Raw genomic sequence first — 21,930 nt, forward strand, 5'->3', positions numbered from 1 at the left:
TTAAGAAGCACTCCTTTCTCCTGATGAGTTTTCTTGCAAGAAATCTTCAGGAAATTGCTTGAAGCAGACTATGAGCACAGTTAGGATTTAAATATATAGCTAATTGCCTGACTAAGAAAAGTCCTTATTAAAAGTGTCTTCCAAAGTTCAGACATAACAGTTGAACCATTTTTATTTAACCTTTTAAAAATCCCTCCCTCTAATATACTCTGGTTCCAGGTAACAGTTTCCTGACATCAGAGAACGATCAAGTATTTAAAGAAGCATTTAACACAGTAGGTAGGTGTGTAACAGACTGTACAAGACACAGACTTACTGTTACTGAAGGAAAGCAAGGCACTTAAAAAGTCATTATTACTTCTTTCTCCTTCAGAAAATAGAGGAAATAGGAGCAAGACAGATGATTATTTCCCCCCCCCCCCCCCCCCCCCCCCATTGTAATCCAATATCCTTTCCTAATTCAGGATATTAATGAAAAATTTTATGTCACAGGAATAATTTAAGTTTGGCAACAACATCCTTAACTGCCAGGCAACGTACTATGGTTTGACTTGGGCCTATTAATCCAATTGACTGCAAATATACAGGTTTTTTTTTGAGATTAATCTAATCTATGAGAACCTCATATTCACAGAGCTATAGGATGATGGAAATGCAGTCCAGCCAGAAGATCTGCATTCTGCATGCTACTACAGCCACAGAGGTGCTGTTAAGCAGCCCCTAATTTTGACAGAACTTCCACAAAACAACAGACGGCTCATTTAAAGTGAATTATCTCAGCTTTACCTTTTATATCAGTGCAAACACAGCATTCACACATGGTACGCCTCCCTTCTAGCTTCACAGACCTTGTACTTGCCTTTTCCATGCCATGGGACATGTTGAGCTGGCTTATAACATTACGCACTAAGCTCTATAACTACAGTTGATATTCAGTCTGAGCTCCAACAATGGAACTTACCTCTAGGTTCCTATCACACACATGAAAAATAAATCGCAGACTAATGAACTTACCTCTAGAAAAAAGGTTAACTTTCTTGAGATATCAGTCTGTAAGCACACCCTGAGTAGCAAAAGCTGTACATTCAAGTTCTCAAAGACTTTAAAGACTCTCTATATAAATAAAGGCATTGCATGTTTCTTCTCCTATGCTCCTTTGGTTCCAAGGGAGTGGGAAACAGGAGCCCAGGAAGGGAAGAAGGATGACAGCAAACACAAAGCACACAAATGGAAGCAGCATCCCAACAGAAACAGCAAAGGGTATTACAGTGACACAGTGTATGCTCCAGTAGTGCTGCGTATCTATCTGCGGGAGAAAGTTCATCTGGTAATGCCAACATCAGCGCTGTCGGCGCATCGGCTACGAGATCCATATTAGGGAGAAAAAAGCATTTTGCGTCAAACCAAAACACACTAAGTTGCACTGAACAGACTCCTGCCGTGCTGCCAGAACGAGCGAGACCGTGCAAGGCACAAACCCTTCAGCTCCTGAGGGATCCCAGAGGAAAAAAGGCCCGCCCCACTAAAGGCCTATGTCGGCCCAGTCTGGCCCAGCTCTGCTCCCCACCCCGCGGTCACACAACTACCAGATACCCAGCTCCCACAACACCCTGCTGAGGCCGAAGCAGCTCCCACCCTAACCCGGCACCCAAGGGCTCATGGCTCCCCCACACCTCAGAACCCAGCCGGCAGCCCCAGCAGCAGGCCCCTAGAAACGAGACCGCACAGGTCGCAGCCCAGCGCGTCGTAGAGAGGCAGCAGCCACACACTCACCAGCCGCCGCCAACCCCGCGGCCCGCAGAACCACGACACACAGCAGCAGCGCGAGACGCGCCCGCCGCCCCATCCCGCCGGCCTCCGTTGCGCCGCCGCCGTCGCCAGACCCCGAGCCCGGCTCCTTCGCCCCACCCACCGCCCCGGCACCACCAATCAGCTCTCAGCACTGACGAATAAAAGCTGACCGCTGAACGCGGCGTACGCAAGCCGCCAGGAAACGACTTTCCTCTCTACATGGCCCACGCCGATTGGCCAGGGTAGGCGCTGACTGTCACGCCCTCTGGTTGGCCAATGGGATCGCAGTAGGAAATAATGGTGGAACCATGCCCGGCCGCGCGAGAGCGCCCTGCCCAAGCGACACCTCTGATTGGGGCGTGCCCGTTCCTACAAGGCCCACAATGCCTCGCTCTGCCTTCACTACGGAGCGCGAGGCGTCACGGCGCGATTGGACTACATTACCCACAGTCCCCCGCGCCGAACTGCGCAAGGAGCCGCAGGGCAGCCGTGTTGAGGAAGAGGGCGGGAGTAGCAAAGCTGTTTGTGTTGGGGGAGTGGTGCGCGCAGGCTGGGCGCGTGCTGCCCCTCAACTAACCTGGCACTCGGCATCCATCACTGCGTGCAAAACTAAACCGTATCGCAACCTCGGATCACTGCTATTTTATTACACGAGGTTTCACCAGGACGCTCCGTGTGCTTAAGTGACGCCCGACCTCAGCTCCGTTACGTTCACAGATCACCCCACAAAAGCCGCTGCGCTTAACAAACCCCTCAGCAGCAAATCCCTCCGTCTGTAGCGCGTGGCCGCTCCGCCCGGGCAGGCACAGGCGCGCGGAGCCACGTGCGACAGCGAAGGTGCGCATGCTCACAAGGCGGGGCTGATGAGAAGGGAGAGAGCGGGAATAAAGGCACGTGCTGCGGAGGGGTGCTTATTAGTTCTCGTAAAGGAGGAGTGCGGGTGGCTGCTTAGTTTGTTCGGTGCTGCTGCGCTGCAGAGCGGCGGTTGTGGTCACGAGCGCGCGGTGGTGCGTGCCTGAGGAGGTCTTGGTGAAGGCGAAGTGCTGTGTCTGCGCCTTCTGAGCTCGTTTCTGAGTTATTCCATGCTTCACAACGTGCGTGCAGGCTTAATTGCAATGAAGGAATGAGAGAAAAAATATATGGAGGTAAGATTAATTTTTTTTTTTTTTCCTTGAGCTTCTTAATTAAGTTGCAGATAAAGCACCCCTCAATTGCCGATACCTGCCAGTGACTGACCTAATGTCTGCATATGGACCCCTGTACCTATGTAACCTGGTAACCTATTTGGAGCCTTTTTGGATACAGGTCTTTTAGTTCCTCGTTAGCCATGCACGTGGGCAAGTACAAGAATACAGAATTCCATGTTTGTACTACTTTCTTCACATGCCTCTTGTAGCTTGCTCCTTGCAGCATGCACCCTGTCACTCTTGGTGCCGGCTGCCAGTCCAGTGAGCCCTGTGATTTATGATCCATTCCGTGTTGCTGGCACTTAAATCTGTTGCGCTCTGGGCTATCTAGTGCAGACCCCAGGGTGTATGTAGACCTGGTAATTTGTGGTCTCTTGTTACTGGCAATTGGCCCCTGTGGCATGTATGTAAGATTAAGAATCTTTTAGGTTGGAAAAGCTTTTTGCTATTGTTAAGTTCACCTATTAGCCTGACCCATCAAGTCCCATTACCAGGGTTGTGAGGGGCCCGTAATACTGGATTCAAACTGTGGTCAACCAGGACACGAATACAGGGACGTGGTATCTTCCCTGGTCCTGCTGGCCACAGTATTTTTGAAGCAAGGCAGGATATCACTGGCCTTCTTGACCAGGGCATGTTGCTGCATCCTGCTCAGCCAGCTACTGAGTGGCATCTGCAGGTCCTTTTTTGCTGGGCAACTTTCCAGACACACTGCATGAGGTTGTTTTGACTTAAGTGCAGCACTTGGCCTCGTTGCTTCTTTGTATGCCATTCAATTGGGTGTTGCCCATGTATCCCTATCTAGGCTGTCTGGACCCCCTCAGGGAGCCACTACTCTCTAGTAGTGCTGAGGTTATAAAAAAAGGTGTAATAAGACTTGTTAATAGACTCATCAGATACAGGGCTTAGTTGGACAAGTGTCCTGTGTTTATTTCACCCTTACCCTGTCTTTGTCTCCCTGAAGCATTCTATAATGTTTGTATGACTTCTCAAGTTCTCTCTAGTATTCCATATTTTCATATACTATCACAGCTCTGCTTCTGTAATACAATTTTGATTTTGTGGTCCCTTCCTCAAGGCTATCTTGAGTAGTTTCTTTTGACAGCCTATCAGTTAATGACTGCTTGCTTCTCATCTTTCTTGTCTCATTTCATATCTACTCACTAATATTTGTGCATTTATTTGCTTTATTGTTTTTCTTGTTGCTTGTTATTTCTATTACACTAAATAATACTTAAACAGGTAATTTTATTAACCATATGCCCTTATACTCCTTATACTCTTAAAATGAGAAAGATACTGCTGTATGTTTAAGATTCTGGAATCATACTCCTTTTTGCATTCACTCTAATTTTAACTCTATTGAATTACTGCTATGAGTTGCTTTTTTTCTCCCTACTGCTTATTTCCTCAGGGGAGAAGCTTTGGTTATCTTCAGTGGAATTTCTTGTAGGTTTTAATGAAATCTGAGTATTATATTCTTACCAGAGCTGTAATGTTACAGGTCCAGGGGCATGAGTTATTTGTATAGATTTCTTATGTCTGAATTGTGCTAGGAGCCTCAGCTCTACACCTAGCCATGGCAACCTTCCATGTTATCCAACTGGTTTTGTGCTCATGGACCTGTCTTTAGATGACAGCACATAACAAGCACAGCATAATGAACACCTGCTTATTCTAGAGAGACTAAAATGTTGTGTCATCAGGCCCATCTTTGTCCCTGATTTGGTGAAAGCATGGTGTTCGTGCTTTTTAAAATGTTTTAATTATTGAAGAAATGCAGCAATAGATTTCTATTCTACTAAAAAAGTGAGGAGAACAACTTAATTTAGTAGAAAAGCAGTCTAATGGTTTAGAATTTGTAACTGAAAATAACAGTTGTTTCTGTACTTCTGCATAGATGTGTGGATTTAAATATATTAAAGTGTCTTTGAAATGACTTTGTGAGGTGACTCATAAGTTGTGGTGCAGATGTTGAGGGAAAGGAACAATTTCAAATTAAGTAATTTATTGCAGTGACGTATCCAACCCATTAAAATGGCTTGCAACCTAAAAATATTGTATATGCTCCACTTTACTACGCATTAATACAATAGAATCTGTTGTATTAGTGGCAAACTCTAGAGTAACCTGAATTACTTTAAGAAGAAAACTAAAATCCTTCGAGATAAAATAGGAGAAAATCGTAAGAACAGCATGGGGATAGGTTGTAGGAAAAAGAGGAATCTGGACTTGATGTTTTCCTTACGAGCTTCAGAGTCCCATTCTTGAAACTTTCTGTGCTGACTGCAGGCTCAGCACCAAAGGGAGAACTCTGGTCAGGCAGTGAGCAAGCAACGATATATTCCGGATATTCATTATGGGAATAGCTTTGGCTATTATCTGTGGAAATATCCCCAGATACAGGGAAAATGTAAAACCAGATAAAGAAAAATGGTTATTTGAGAATGTTGTTTGGTTATACTGGCTATCCCTTAGGATTCCATGAATTCTTGAGCGTCTGGTTTGTGTTTGCAGAAGTATTCCAGCAATGCTCCCATTTCTAGGTCATTTTTGTTGTTAGCTTGTAAACATGTTTATTGTTCATAATTCTTTACTTAGAAAAATTGAGTAATTCAGCTGAAAGTAGATAAAAGAATCACAGGGTTTAAACTATCAATTATAAATGAACAATCCTAGCACTTATGCAGGGTGTAATTTATTCAGAAAAATGCTGCAAGTAAGGAACATGGAGGATGTGTTGGTTTTTTTTTTTCTGAGGTAGTTTGGGGATGAGAAATGATCAACCTTGATCAGCTGTGTATGTTTAGAAACACATGTAAAAGTAACTTGCCTGCATCTGAAACAGTCTAAGGCTAGAGAGTAAGAAATCAATATTCAGAATAAATGTGAGCCCACCCAAAATTATATAAAGTGCATCAGCAGAGAACTAAGTTAAGCTATGAAAGTGAAACTTGTAGGAGGAGGTTAAGACTGAGGTATGCGAGTTGAGCTACATTTCTTGGAATGGAGTGGCAGCATATATTTTGCTAAGGGATGTTGGCAAGAGTTTTGAAGAGAAACATCCTCATTCCAGAATTACACCTTTGTAGCTGTCAGGAGTGAAGTGCTGTAACTAGATTTATGCTTACTGGGAGGAATCGGCCACCGACCTTCGAAGAAGGCAAAATCAAAATTGTGTGGTTTCTTTTTGCTGGCTAGGTATGCAGCCCTATTTCACTGTTTCCAGCAAAGTGTACTGCTCTTACCTAGTCACCAAGTGATACTGATACGCTGATTCACACTGAGATTATCCTGTTATGAGATTAGTTGTCTTTCTCTTGTGTCAGATCCCAATGCGCTAACAAGCTGGCCTGCTTACAGTATTCAGACATTATTCTTGTGAAAAAAGCACATGATAAAGAGCACGGGAATAAAAACACTGACAGAACATCATGCTTTTTTAAATCTCCACTTGGGCTTTGAAAATCAATGTTCCATTTGCTAAAAGCCATTTAACAGGCATTTCTGTGATCAAACATCTGAGACTTGAAGGAAAGTGGGACTGCTCTCTGGGAGGAATGATTTAGTGATCAGACATCTAACATAATGATAATGGAAGAGTATAAAACCCATTTTATTTTAAATATTTGATTTTTTTAAGAGTGTTTTCTCTAATGGTTTAGCTGCTCTTGTTTATAGTTTATAGGTTACGCTTCCACTTACAGATAATGTGAGAGGTTTGTGCAAACACTTTAAAGCATTTCACCCTACAGTGTGTGTGTACTGTGGTTAAATTTATACTGATTTTACATTCATGAATTTATATAATCTGATATAAACGTAAGTGACTTCATTCTCACTGCATACTGCTCAGGCTGGAGAGAGAGCTTTGCATACTTTTATTTTTTTTTAACAAAAAAAATCTAATGGGAGAGAAAGAGAAGGTTAAATGACTCTTTGCAGAGCTCTATTCACTATATCTTGAGAAGGGTATCATAGCATTTATGTAAGATACACAGGTTTTGAGGGTGTACAGAAAGATGCAACAACTTCAAAGTGAGGACTGGAACTTTCTGTCTCAGGAAAGAGGCTACTGAAAAAAATCCTCTAAAGATTTATAAAATTGCAAGCAGTAAGGAGAAGTATAGAGAATGATTACTCACTATTTCTAGCGCAGCAACTCAGCAGGCAAAAAAGAAATGATGAGTTAAAAGGAGAAGGGGAGAATGTCTTTTTCACACAGTGGAATGAAGTTTAGTAGAAAATTCTTCTCTATGTTCTTATGACAAATTATGAAAAAGCATTTAAAGAACATGTCTGTGGTTGACTGTTCAACTTGACAATATATATCTGGTCTATGCCATCAATTGTCCCTATTTAACTGTTTCTAGAAAGCTGACAAGGACCAAAAGAAACTTTCCTTCTAGTATTCTATTCCTTAAACTTTATTTCTGCAAGCCATTGCTGAGGATAGGATGTTGACCTCCTTGAACTTGCACAGTTCTTGGCATGTTCTTGTATTATTAGTGTGTTGGTCACTCTAACTTATGTTTTCCTTGATAAGTAAAGGTTGCAGTGCTATAAAACTGGACGAATAGATCCAAATAAATAGGGATATATGGAATTCTAGGTATCTATGTCAAATCAGGAAGTTAAGCCTGCTCAGTTCTATCCTTTAAGTTCTTTACTTGCCCTTAGCTTCTCACAGTATCTAAGGGTCAGTGGTACATCAGAGACTGAAAACATGTTAGCTAGTTCAACTGAAGGCATACAGTAAGGATGCAGTCTTTAACTCTGCTTTAAAGAGATGAGAGAAGTGAGGCTTTCTGTGATTATTTCAGCCAGTTATGAGGTGAACTGTCTGTAACTGAGTAGAACATCTTCAACTTGCAGTAGAAGCAGAAAAATAAGTGTGTTAAATTTATTCCTCTCATATATTTTCCTTGAATCCTGTGTGCTTAGTGTTATGTAACTAAAAAGAGTTTATCATTGGCTACATGACTTCAACACTGGAATGCATCAAGATTTTGAGATTACTGTTTTACATACCACTAATTCTATGCTGTTCTTAGAAGCAACAGATAAAACCAGTACAATATCTTAAAACATCAGGTGAGGTTAGAGGCAAGGAGCTGAAAGTGCTCACGTGTGAGGTATAAACTATCCTGAAGAACTTGATTACTGAGAACCTGATGATGAAGGACTTCAGCAGTGTTTGTTTATACTGTGTGCTCAAAGAGCTGTGTTTCTCAGTAAGTATTTGCCTTCACAATGATGACTAAGAATTGGTAACTTTCTTGAGGGGTTGACATTGCATGGACAGAGCTTCAGTATCTTTGCAGATGAAAGTTGAGATCAGTGTTGTAACTGCCTTCTGGACAGAAAAGCTGAAAGAATAAGTGGGCTTTTAATTTTTTGAAAAAATCAGACTGATAATCTAACCTGTGGGCAGTGACACAGATGCAAAACCTCAACTTCAGATTGCAGTAGATGCCTTTTTTTAACAAACCCAATGCAACCAGGCTGGGTATGTATGCTTTAGTTTTTCCATTCATTGGAATATAGATACGCACAATTTTTTGCACGTCCTGTATGAAGTGCTCAAACTGGCTTTTCATGAGACAGATGCAATAAATGCACAACTACAGCTTAAAATAATGATACTGTAAAAACATAATTATGGTGTCCTTACTACTTGTTTTTTGGTTGGTTCTATAGAATGATATTTTCAAAACTGTCTATACAGCTGCTGTGGTTGGGAACTTCAGGGAAAAAATAGTTTCCTATTGCCATTGAAGGCCTCTGGCAGCTGCATATGATATCCAATTAATGTCTTAAGATTCTCATATTTAAGAATGAACTGGAATCAGGGATCTGAACTTTTGGTGAAAAAGGGACAAAATTTTGAGCCAAATTATCTGGATCATATTTTTTTTGTCAATAAAAGGTGCCAAGTTCCTAGTACTTGGTAATAACGGTGTCCTTCCTGTACATACAGAAGATGTATTGAGATCCTAACTGGAAAGAATAATTGGAGGAAGTGGAATTAATCTTCCACTGTCATCAGTAACAGTTCTTGCAATGTTAATTGCCTGATTAAGCCTTGAAAAAACTGTCCTCATGATTTCCACAGCAATCTGCAGGTTTTTTTTTCTTATTCTAAGATATCTACTGTTCCTCCTACATCTTTATATTAATGCAGTCTTGTTAGCCAAAGAGGTCATTCTAGAAAGTGTTAACTAAAGCTAAGTGTCCTGTCTGCCACCCCACAAATTGCTTTCATACCTCAGGGAAAGAAACAGACTATCTCTGGGATAAAGTACAGAAGGATGTAGTTCACTGAATGGTCTTTCATCTGTATCAAGGTAAGATTAACAATACACAGATCCTGTTGCTTACTGGAGATTCACAATTCTGTCCCTCTACCAATAAAAATGATTGGAAAATATTAATGTGTGTGTGTTGCCTGTCCTTTTTGACAGGATGTAATTTCTGTAATGGTCATGTTATGTCTGACTAGGCCAGAATTATGCCAGAGAATCCATTTTATCTTGCATATTCTATCTTGTGTGTTCTAAGTAGCTCAGTTATCACCTAATAATCTGTAGTCTCTCCTAAAGCAAATTCCAGCCAGCTGAGTCTGGAAAATACTTAACTATACTGTTATGACACTGTTGTACCATGTAAACGTGACCTGTAGTGAGGTCATTTTAATGTGGTTACACAGGTTTTGGCTCAAAAGTTGTTGATATTTCATTTTCTTGATAAGTGTTTGTTGCTGTGCTTGTGAGAGATAGTGGGGGAAATAAGTTGGATTAAATTTTGCACTGTGTTTTTTTTTGCCCCCTCTGTGTGACTGTGTTTTATGTGTTCAGTATACTAGGTTTTTTTTTTTCCTATATAGTTTTCTCTCAGGATAGTTGCAGTGGGGATCAGTTTACTTTGGTCATGATTTTGGTTTTTGTATGTGAAGCTCAATAATCCACAATACATAAACCATTCTGATGGAACTTGGTGTTCATATTATAAACATTAATATGCTCAGCTATAAATGGAATACATTTGTTCTACAGGAGGAGGTTCAAGATTTAAGAGGAATTTTCACTTGAGCAGAAAGCTGCCTTTGCTATTGCTTCTGCCATATGTCACCACAAGATAAGTAATTGATCTTTTCTCAGCAGTGCATGTTCTAAACGTTGAAGTAGAATCTTGGCAATTTAAATAAACTTTATTGGGCTGTAAATTAGATTTGTACTGAAGAGTGTTAGCTTTAAGTTCTTGATTTTTTTTCTTAACATAAAATACCCAATTACAGATAACATGAAACTTCTAAAAGCTGTGGGAATGGGCCACCACAAATGCAACTTGAAGGCACTTTTCATTATTTTTATCTCTAGCATATATTCTTTGCCAGTCACTGGAGCTACGACATAGCATGCCTGTTTGCTAAGGATGAATTGTCGTTTTTCCACTAAGAGTAGTTAAAAGCAGTTGTCACTCACTAGATGGTGCTGCGGCATTAGCTTTTACACCTAGCTGTGTCCGGAGAGCAGATAATGCCTGTGGCAAGATTGTTTTGGTAATGGTTTTACAAGCATTCAAATAGAGACAGTGGAATCCGAAATCTACTGGGGAGAGGGAGAGGGAATGTTCTGCAGTACACCACAGTTCTGGTAAACAATTTTGTAGAGATTTTCTATATGTAATATATATCATTCAGGTGCATCTGGATGGTTGCACGCATGGGTATACTCATGTTGATGCATTTTGGCCAGGAAAAAGGAAACAACATAAACGTCTTTGCCAAATAGAATGTTTGTGAATGATGAATAGCCTTGTTCATTCCTGTTAGAGCTGTTAATAATCATAGAAGTGAAAATAGAGAGATTTTGCAGAATGGAAAGCACAGTGATAATGAAAGTAGTGAGAATGAAAGCAGTTGCTTTGGAGTTTTATTCATGGAATATAGCACTTCTTAATTAGTGGTCACTAATACGAATCTAGCTCAGGACAATTTAATCATCTAATGTCATTTGGTTTACGAGACCTACGTGAAACAAGTCTTTCATCATCATTACTGTATTTTTAATATCTGCAATCATATTTTTGCTGTCTTTAACTGTATGTATATTAACAGCAGTATTTTTCTTAATTTCTCTAAGCAGAAAAAGCTTAGGAAAAATAGTATTTTTTAATCTACTACTTGATGAAACATTATCACCTCTTTTCTCCGAGGCCAAATTGCAGCAAATCATTTTATTTCAGCATATAGGAGTTGAACAGCGTTTACATCTTGTTTACCTTTTGTATTTTTAATTTTATTTTCTTGTGGAAAGAGAATTATGGCATTATGAAGCAGTCTGATTTGTATGCTGTAGTGAATGTTCTCTTGTAGTTTCTGCGGAAAGAAATAGGAGGCATTACTTCTGGGGACCCTTATCTATTTCCATTGAGACTAATTTTAGAGGTACATTTTGGGAGGAAACTTCAAATCCTATTGTATTTAGTTATTTGTGTGAGGTTTTTAACCTAATCATAGAATGGTTTGGGTTGAAAGGGACCTTTAAGATCATCTAGTTCCATCCCCCGTGCTACAGGCAGGGACTCCTCCCTCTAGACCAAGTTGCTCGAAGTCCCATCCAGCCTGGCCTTGAATGTTTCCAGGGAGTGGGCATTCTTAACCTTGCTGGGCAACCTGTTCCAGTGTCTCACCATGCTCACAGTAAATAATTTCTTCCAAATGTCTAGTCTGAATCTACCCTCTTCCTGTTTGAAACCATTTTTCCTTGTCCTGTTGCTGCCTGCCCTCCCAGTCACTCCCCAGATTTCCTGGAGGTTCTCTTCAAGTATTGGAAGGCAGGTATAAGGTCTCCTTGATACCTTCTCTTCTCCAGTCTGAAGAGCCCCAGCTCTCTCAGTCTGTCCTCATAGGAGAGGTGCTCTAGTCCTTTGATCATCTATGTGGTCTTCCTCTGGACCTGCTCCAATAACTCTATGTCCTTGTGCTGGGGGCTCCAGAACTGATTGCAGTACTCCAGGTGGGGTCTCACAAGAGTGGAGTGGAGGGGCAGAATCACCTCCCTTGACTGCTGGTTACACTCTTGATGCAACACAGGATATGGTTGGCCTTCTGGGCTGCAAGTGCGCATTGCTTGCTCATGTTGAATATTTCATCAACCAGTACCCCAAAATCCTTCTCCTCATGGCTGCTCTCAAGATATTCTCTGTCCAACCTGTATCCATGCTTGAGGTTACCCTGACCCAGATGCAGGACCTTGCATTTGGCCTTATTGAACTTCATGAGGTTGGCATGGGCCAGCCTCTCAAGCCTGTTCAGGTTGCTCTGGATAACATCCCTTCACTCTAGCGTGTCAACTGCACACTCAGCTTGGTGTTGTCTATGAACTTGCTGAGGGTACTCTCATTCCCACTGTCCACATTGCCTACAAAAATGTTAAATGGTTCTGGTCCCAACACTGTTCCCACTGAGGAACACCAGTCATCACCAGTCTCCACTGAGCCGTTGACTGCAACTGTGAGTGTGACCATCCAGCCAGCTCCTTATCCAGTGAGTGATCCATCTATCAAATCAAATGTTTTCCAATTTGACGGCCAGGATATGATGCAGGACAGCATCAAATGCTTTGTACAATTCCAGGTTGATGATGTCAGTTGTTCCTCCTTTATCTACTGATGCTGTAACTCCATCATAAAAGGCCACCAGTTTTGCCAGGCGTGACTTACTCTTGGTTGGTTACTGCCAATCACCCTGTCTTTATTTTCCATGTAATCAGAAATGTGGCATTCATAAATAGATAAATCTAGTGCTAATGGCTTGTGTGTGTGCTGTTCCCTGTTCTGAGTCTGAATTTAAGGCTGCTTATTGGTATTACTTATAGTTTAAGATAGCTGTGATCCAAAAATACTGTATACTGGATGTTTAGAACATTTAGAGAACTTCCATCAGTATTTTCAGGTTACTTTTGTAACCTAAAACCATTAGTTTCATTCATTCTCTATAGGTAATTATTTTCCATTAGATGATATGAAATGGTGTGTGTATATGTATATATTTATATGCATTGCATATTACATATATTTTATATTAGATCCTTTAGTTAACATGAACTGTCAATGTGGGGAGGGCACGTTAACTGTCAATGTGTTGATGAGAATGAGTGCTTTGTGACAGGATTAGAAAATGTAATTGCACAAATGTTGTAGGTGTGGGGAAAAATGTAGAAAGAATAAATCTGAGACAGTGGTCCCCTCCTCCCTGCTAAATTAGGCAATTGTTCCCATTTTGATGCAATAAGATGCAAAATGGTATCTTTTTCCAGTTAGCATGGAAATGTCAGAGCATATTGTCTTTTTTTTTAATCTGTGGAATTTCAACATTCATGTTAAGAAGAATGTCCAAAGCACTTTGTATTGCCTATGAACTGCTTCTTTATTTACCTGTTAGTGTAACAGAGAAGCGCCTTGAACTTCAACAGTGATGGTAGGACTTGTTTTGAATACGTGAAGGCCAAGGTATGTCTAGCACAGCTCCCAGCTACCTGACTCTGGTAGGGTCATTATGTTAGCAGCATGAAGCATTAAGTAGCTATGTTTGCTATTTCCTGACAGACTAAGCTAGTCTTTACTCACCTCCAAGTGCACCTGGTAGTTTACCACAACATCAGTATTGAAGCCAAGTTACTTTGTTCAGAACTTTGAAAACGAGTAACTGCCATAGCAAAAAAGTGCCACATTTGAAATATGATCTTATGAAACTTATTTTCAGTTTCTCTGTTTTCAATAGCTTTGCATGATTCTTCTTTCCCTACTTAGTAAGTGTGCCACTGACAACAAACAAGTTGTCTTTAGCAACAAACAGATTGCTTTCATAAATGTTGTGATCTGCTTCTGGAAAAGGCAGTTGTGTTGATTTGGCATGACTTTCTGAGGTTCTAGAAAAAAGTGCCAAGTTCTTTCATTACTCATTGTGATGAGTGAGGATTGGTGAGGCCTGACCATAGAGAAAGTTTAAAAAAAAAAAAAAACCCCAAAAAACCAAACAAATACCAGTTTCAGTATTTCTCAATTTAAGTCATTTTTGTAAAATTCTGAAACATGACCTCAGTAACACTTCTTTTTGGAAGCATAGCAGAAATTCTTCTAAGCTGCAGCTTTATATGAGTAGAATGGTGTATTCATGCGAGCTATACTGAATATGCATCTAATTACCTGCATCATGCCTGGGTTAAGCTTTTTAGATGCTATTTCAGCAAAAGAGTAATTGAATTTCAAAGCATAGAGGAAAGAAACAAAGCAGATAGGACAAAAAGGACTATTCTATACATTTTATCTGTCCCCTAAAATCTTCTACTGCTGCCTACTTTTCTCCTATGTTTTAAAGGAGAGCTGGATGTGCAAACGTGGTAGCAAACATGCAAAGAAACGAGAAAACCCCACACAACTCCCTTCTCTCCACACTCCTCCTCCCCACCCCCCCAAAAAAAGGTGACTAAAAATCTGTAAAATCTTACTGTAAAATCTTGAAGTGACAAGTCCATATCACTTGTGAAGTGTACAGAAAGAACAGTTCTTTTTGTGCAAAGGTTTGGATGGAAATAATCTCAGACCCATATATCCTAAGACAGTACTTGAAGAAGTTTGTAGCTTCTGCAGCCAAGCAGTAGCAGCACCAACAGCTGACTTGTGTGGCCATTAGTTAGGGTTATCAAAGTGAATTTTGAGTGCTTAAGCCAGCACTTGAGGTGGTGTGGATTAGAAATGCTTGCCTGGATAATTGCAAATAATAAATGTCTGTAAAGCTGTCATGATCTTGATTATTGAAAGAGCTACATCTGGGAACTGAATTATTTATTGTGAATTGTTCTCCTATCTCCTCTAGTAAGTGATCTCGTATGTCAGCGTTCAGTGCCTTGTCAAATGAAGTGGTCTGATCCTGTTCTGTTGCCTCACCTCCATTCTTGTGTTATCAAGTTTAGCACTAGCATGCATCTTTCCCTTCTTGGAAAATGTAAGGATGGGCATTACATTATTAGATTCTTTTCCCTTCTCTCAGTTTGAGTAAAGCACCAGCTATCATGCTTTTTTTCTCTCTTTTTTTTTTTTTTTTTAGCATAAATAAAAATGTATCAGTTGCAGTCTTCTTTTTAAGAGTTATATCCAGAAAAAAAAATGAAAAAACAAAAACAACCCACTTTATTCTCTTCTTTAGTAATCCCAGTTATTATAGAAGCTTATTTTCTTCATGGTTTTCTTTTTTTTTTTTTTTTTTTTTTTTTTTTTTTTTTTTTGATAGAAAAATGTCACGGTCTACTCATAAAACCACGACAGGAATGTTTAACATCATTCTAAGTTTCTTAAAGTAAGTGTCATATTGCTGTATTCTCCTGAAGCAATCACTCTGCACTGTCACACCATGGTTATATGTGTGAATATATGAAGAGTTGAATGATCAGAAGACAAGGGCTGTTCAAAGATTGTTCTTGTAGACCATAAAGTGCTCAAGGGCTGGAGGAGAGTAAGGATTTTTGTATCTCTAGGCATTTGCCATCTATACTTCTGAGTTTGAACAGAGGATTGCGAATATCTAAAATCTGCAGTGTGTAACTATCTGTTCTCTGTGTAGTTGTCAGCAAGTATTTGAGATACTTGGAAAGGTGTGGCTCATATTTTGTTGAAATAGATCAGTGTGCCCATTATTTGTGGTAATATTATCTATTGACTTGAATGGAAAACATGCAGCATGATTATTTTAGTGGTTCATTGGTATGAACTTAAGGAAGAATATGCTATTGTATACCTTTCTGAATCAGGCCCAATAAAATTCTTGCTAAAGACTAAGCAGCAACTGAAGAAAAATTAGTTCTGTTAATTTGGATCTCTTCATATGTGCTTATTACACTCATTTAAGTTATATTTAAATGGTAACACAGTAGAGAAAGTATGAGAAATCAAGTGATTAATTTCTCAGAAGGCAGTAAAAAAAAAAAATTAAGGTTACTGTGAAGTGTCTGCAGAATTATATACTTGCTCTTAATCTGATCAAAATTTGATCTGTGGAGTGCTGAATCCAAAATAGGTGGTGGAATGTGTTAGGCTATTGAATAGCTTCCGGGGAGGTGGGAACAAGATTTGTCCACTGGGGTAACTAAAACTGTATTGTGGAATTGCTGAAAAATCAAATTTTTTAAACATAGGTTCTTCTATAATTCAGACACAAGAAAGTGATTCTGAACCTGGCACCAATTGTTCCAGAGAAACGGAGGGAAAAATCCCGGTTTACTTTGGTTGTAAAGATGCTGTTGTTGCTGGTGTAATTCAAGAAGCCCTTCCTGGACAAAGATGCAAGCTTATTTTGCAGTGAATTTTTGGATAGCTCACAAGATACACCATGAGGATGTGTGTGCTGACAAGCAATGCTTGCATGACTGCATTCATCCTGATGTGTTCATCTTAAGGTGCTTGGAGTAATGTCATACAGGGTACAGTTTTTGTTTAAGTCTGACTGTATTTCCTTTCTAATTCCTTAGTTCCTTAGAAAACCAAAGCAGCGTAGCTGCTTTTGGAAGAGTTGTCACATCATGTGGCAGCTAGTAATCTGCCTTCATGCAGTCTATTTGCTAGATGCAGATTTAAATCCGTAGAGTAGTAAAGTCTCTTATTTTCCACTTCCAGGATGTTAAAAAGTGCACAAGATCCTTCGAGTTGCTTGGTGGTATTTCAGTTAAAGTAAATAATTTTATCAAGCACTCTTTATCAACCAGATACAAAGAATTGTGTAATAAAACACAGCTAACTAGCCTCCAGAAGACGTTTTATGACAGAATGTATTGAAGACATCTGCTAAGCGGGACACTGTCAGCCCCCGGGCCATATGCTTCATGTCCCTGGCATATGCACAGCTAAGCATGAGCAGCACTGAGCATACTGGGAGAGGTGTGGATGCCTCTCCACCATCTCCTCCCACTCCTCAAGGGAACATGGAGAAAGCTACTCTTGCTTTAGGCAGTAGAAAGTCACCAACCCTTAGGCAAGAATCTAATCAAGCCAGAATCACGACAGCTCTATGTCTGTCCATCTCTGACTAATGTTAATGTCCTTTTCAATGAGCTACAGCTCGGAGTATGCCTTTCATTTCAGTTAGTGTTGGAAAGGGTATTTTAACTCCCTGTATGTCTTGTGTGTTTTAAAACTAGATAATGGGGAGTGCATCAGGGAGGTTGTTATTTAAGATGAACTATTTTTTTGCTTCTCTTAAGTATGTCTTTGTCTTTTTCCCATAGGCATCAGTTCTATTTTTATATTTCAAAACAAATGATCGACTTACAGGTCTTATATGTATTTGCCTGTATCTTATATGTATAAAAAGAAACTTCAACATTTGAAGGGTGAGTCAAGTGAAAAATATTGAAGAAACTGTTCCCTAAACTTGTTTGCGGTTTCATTTGATTCTTTTTCAAGGAAGCTCAATTTCTTCCATGCACGTGGTTGCTTAGACAATTTACTGTATCTTTTTTGTGTTTTCAGGATAAAGCTCATGAGTAAATTTCTGTGTCTAATTTGATTTAGACTTTGTCCCTGCATTAAAGCAAGATACAAGAGAGAAGGTGAATGGCAAAAGCTAGTAGAATTAATAGTAAGGTGGCATTTTGGGGTTAGGAACAATACCTCCTCGCCCTGACATGATTTTATCTATTGCTGAACTCATACTGAAATTATAAATAGTGACACAGAAGAGAGAGATGTGTTTAGCAGCTGTTTCTGCTGTGGTTTTTAACCCTCCTGTGGTATTATGGGTGGAGTAAATTTATTAAATAACATGCAGGTTCTTTCAGCCTCTAACTCAATATTAAAGGGCTTTGCAGAATGGGAAAGCTCTATAACAGTGCAGGATAGCTGTCATAATCCCGCTGTTTAAAAGTATGGTAAGAGACTATCCCAAACACAAGAGAACAGCTACTGTCACGAGTCTTGGCAGCAGAACAGTTTGGATGTCATCAAGGAAAGGTTAGAGACAAAGAGCATATTATTGTCAGTCAAGATGGTTTTATGGAAATGTGTCCTGTCAAACAAAACTGTCATCTCTTGACAAGATAACATCTCTGGCTAATAAAGACAGCAGAATAATTATAGTGTACTTGAATTTTTCAAAGCCATTTGTCTTAGCACACTAACATCTTGACTGGGGAAAAAAAAAACAGAAAACTTGGAACTAAGAGGTTATGTACTGGATGGCTTAAAATCTGTTATCTTGGCAGCTCTAAAAAGGTTCTTGGGAAAGAAAAGATCTGAGGAATTTTTTTACTTCTATATTCAACATTTTAACAGCATTCTGAGATAAAAATTATTTAATAGCAAGCAATATGATTAGTCTACTTAATAACAAAGAAGCTAGGATACTATTGCATTATTACAGGATAATTTGAATCAACTGAATATCACAGCTGAAAACTTTATAAAGCCAAATACAGAACAGTACGTGGAGGGATGGAACATACTGGCCATACCTAAGCAAACTTTCCAAAAAACTCATGGAAAGGAATAAAGTAACAAAGAATTTAAAGTCAATAACCATCTCACTGTCAGTCTTTATTCAAGTGATGTGCAAAAAGTAGGAAGAAACACTGGATCTTTGAGAATAACAGGTAGATATACAGAAATAGTCTTCTATAAACAGGCTGGTCTTTAGCTGGAAATAGGCTCAAATGCTTTGATGTATTTCACCTTTTCTGAAGGGAAGTCTGGAATTTGACTTGAGATATACAGATAACTCAGTTTGAAAAAAAGTAAGTCCTAGTATGGGATTTTTTTCAGTCTTCCATGAAAAGAATGAAATAAGCAAGTTAATTAAAAAAAAAAATGCACTGTTTGAGTGAGAAGATACTTTCAAATAGTTGATTAGCAAATGTGGTGGATATGTCATTACTTAAAAATTTCTAATGTTGTACTTAAGCATGCTCTTTAGCAAGATAGTTACAATTCCTAGAAAGCTGTATTGCCCAAGGAGGTTGTGGATACTCCATCCCTTGAGGCATTCGAGGCTGGGCTGGATGTGGCTCTGGGCAGCCTGGTCTAGTGGCTGGTGATCCTGTACGTAGCAGGAGGGTTGAAACTAGTTGGTCATTGTAATCCTTTTCATGGTCCCAGGCCATTTTATGATATCTGAAAGAAATCAAGCTGAATGAGCCCTGCAAGCTGGAAAACCTGTGAAGACCTGTGCAAGTTTACTGTCTTAGTATTTTTTCTCTTCTATTGAAATAAGAATTATGTAGTATGTAGAAAGTTGAATGGAGGTTTTGGAGTCCAGAGTAATCCCTGGATAGTACACGTAGCTCCTTTTTTAAGATTCTTTTTACACCATGGCTCTGGTTGGCCATGGTTTGAAAACAAAAATCAAACAAGCAAACTGAAAGAGAACCACCCACTCCATTTCTTAGGACTCTCACTAGCTAATTAAAACTATGCCTAGTCAGCAGAGCAAATTGCACAGTGACTACAAGAGAATTTGGTAAGTATGTTTACATAGCATACCTGGCATATGCAGATCCACATCTTTAAGAATGTGGAATGTTCTCTATCAGTGGTGGGGTGGGTGGAAAGATTGCAGCTGCATAATCCTTCAAGAAAGTTTTGTCAGTTTGTATGTGTCACTTATCCTTGAAAAGGTATTTCTTCCACCTACAAAAGCTTGTTAGAAAATTGAAATTAAATGTCAGGGAAAAAAAAATTGCATTCATAAGCATGAAAGGCTTTTGAAGCAGATTTTTTTTCCTCTTGAAGTTAAACTATGAAGGTTCTAATAGAGAAAGAGTAAAGCAGTTTTCTTCTACTGACCACTCCTTGTCTATTGAGATTCATTGTGTATTTATAACCAACTACTAGCTGGTGCTAGCTGTTCTGGAAGAAATTGAAATGTGCTAGACCTTCCTTCTAATCTGGATGTTTGAAATACCTTTATATATTAGTAAAGGTGTGTGATAGGTGAAGAATTGAGATTCTACCTAAAATATTTTCTGATTGGTGACAAAGCTATAATCATCTTCTGGAAGAAGAGCAGCTGTTGGTGAAAGTATCTGCCTAGGGTCTTGTTGGATCTTTAAATGACATGCCTAAGGCTTTATTGTGATATAAGAACAGTTATAAAAATTTCCAATTGCACTTAGATCTTGGCTTGGGTTGTGTTCATGTAGCAAGTAAAAAATCACAGGAAAGTTGACTGTAAATTGACATTTCATCATATCCAGCCTCCCACTGGGATTAGGATTGCTTTCTGTGTTAGCCTGGCTCATCTGTGGTTTGGTCTAGATGCAGTTCAGAGTTGACTGTTTTTATGGATTGCCTCTCTTATTCTACACTTTTCTGGTGAAGGAGCTGTTCCTAATGTTCACTGAACTTTTCAAGCTACAAATTATGGCTGTTTTTCTTATTAAGTTTACGTACTTGTGTTACTTTCTATCTTTTCTGCAGCAGGGGAGCAAAAATCTCCTTTCCCTGCTTCTCCAGGCAGTGCCTTCTGCAGATGACTATTTATGAGCTTTGACGGGTTGTTAGTTCTCCATGGTCCATTCATTTTGCAGTCAAGTCTTCTGGGAATGACAACAATGTGGCCAATTTTCAGTGTTAAGCAATTATATAATATCTATAGGCATCACTTTGACAGGAGATTACTATTAAGAGAAATGGCTGTAATATTCTTTCCATAATAGAGCCATTGTGCCTCCACTGTTAATTTAGCTCATTTTGTGTTAGACATTCACTAAACTGGCTATAAGATAACTTCAGACACTTGATCACTGTAGTGTTATTAAATAGTTGCATGCTAATGTGTTCAGATGACTTGCAAACCTCATATGATCAGAGGCTGTCTGAACCATCAGAGAAGGTTAAAGGAAAATACAGTTCTGACTTGCTTGCTTTAGCTATTTTTTATTAAAATAAATGCTTCATTTTTTAATCATGTTTGGAGGGGGGGGGGGGGGGGGGGGCGCGTGGGGGGGCGGTTCTAGCTTGTCAGCTCTGTCACTGATGTCATTTGCTTCTGGCTACAGTGTAAATAGGATCCAAATACATATTCTTCCCAAAGGGTGGGTGTGGGTGTGGGTGTGTGGGAGTTTTCTTGTGGGGGATGGGGCTGAGGTGGAATGGGAGAGCATGACAGGAGTTGCATAGAGACAACAGGCAGTATTTCTAAACTTAGATGTTATGCTCAAATTTCTGATCTGGGGAGAACATAAGGCTTGATTAAAATGCAACATGGGATTTTAATTTTTTTTTCTTCTGCTTACTTCTAGTTTCAATTTTACTTGGTATTTCCTGAGCGTACGTATATGCTTCTTTTTTTTCTTTTTTTTTTTTTTTTAGTCAGTAGATGCTTTGCATAAATGTGATGCTGAACAACATTAAAGGGCTGAGCCATCCACCTCCTGATAAGTCTGCTTCCAGTGCGAATTGTGCCCATACCGTTTGCATACTTTCTGTGCAGCTGCTATTCCCATACAGTACATGAGCATTTTCCTTTTAGTCACTGATTAACTGCCTCCCTGGTTTGTTTTAATGATAAGTGGAGGTGGCTGTAAGTGCTGCCTTTTTCTACTTTACAAGCAAGAAATCCAGGCCATTCCAGATTGTTAAATATTCCATGGCATTTCTCAGTGGAGAGTTTTTTAAGCCCACATGTTCTCTCCAAATACTTTGCCAAACTTCCCTTGTGATTTTAAATTAATATTTTTTTGTCATATTATAATGTAATTCAGTATAGCACAACTGTGAAAAACTGTCTCAGAGATGGCTGAATTTCAGTATTAAGTGAACCTTAAATTAGTGCTTATATAGCTTACAAAGCATGCTGAGATCTCTAGGGAGGGAGAATCATTAAAAATAGGTACTATTGCTATTATGACTGTTACTAAAAGTAATGATTACCTCTTTCTTCCAGGGAATTATGTATGGCACT

At 39.6% G+C, this 21,930-nt stretch overlaps 1 protein-coding gene and 1 long non-coding RNA gene across 3 annotated transcripts in view; one reads left to right on the forward strand and one right to left on the reverse strand.

Moving 5' to 3' along the window:
* Positions 1–1,923, reverse strand: part of SEL1L (SEL1L adaptor subunit of ERAD E3 ubiquitin ligase) — a 32,308-nt gene extending 30,385 nt beyond the window's left edge. The window contains exon 1 of one of the 2 annotated variants that reach the window (XM_048947395.1): positions 1,774–1,923. In XM_048947395.1, the coding sequence (XP_048803352.1) occupies positions 1,774–1,846 (73 nt within the window). In that variant the 5' untranslated portion in view covers positions 1,847–1,923. The remainder of the gene's footprint in view (positions 1–1,773) is intronic. The other variant, XM_048947394.1, reaches the window with a different exon arrangement.
* Positions 1,924–2,313: 390 nt separating this feature from the next.
* The window catches only part of LOC125694354 (uncharacterized), a 62,181-nt gene continuing 42,564 nt past the window's right edge, over positions 2,314–21,930 (forward strand). Inside the window, exon 1 of the long non-coding RNA XR_007377522.1 lies at positions 2,314–2,936. This is a non-coding gene — a long non-coding RNA (uncharacterized LOC125694354). The remainder of the gene's footprint in view (positions 2,937–21,930) is intronic.

This window comes from Lagopus muta, chromosome 6 (genome assembly GCF_023343835.1).
Source record: "Lagopus muta isolate bLagMut1 chromosome 6, bLagMut1 primary, whole genome shotgun sequence".
NCBI classification, from domain to species: domain Eukaryota; kingdom Metazoa; phylum Chordata; class Aves; order Galliformes; family Phasianidae; genus Lagopus; species Lagopus muta.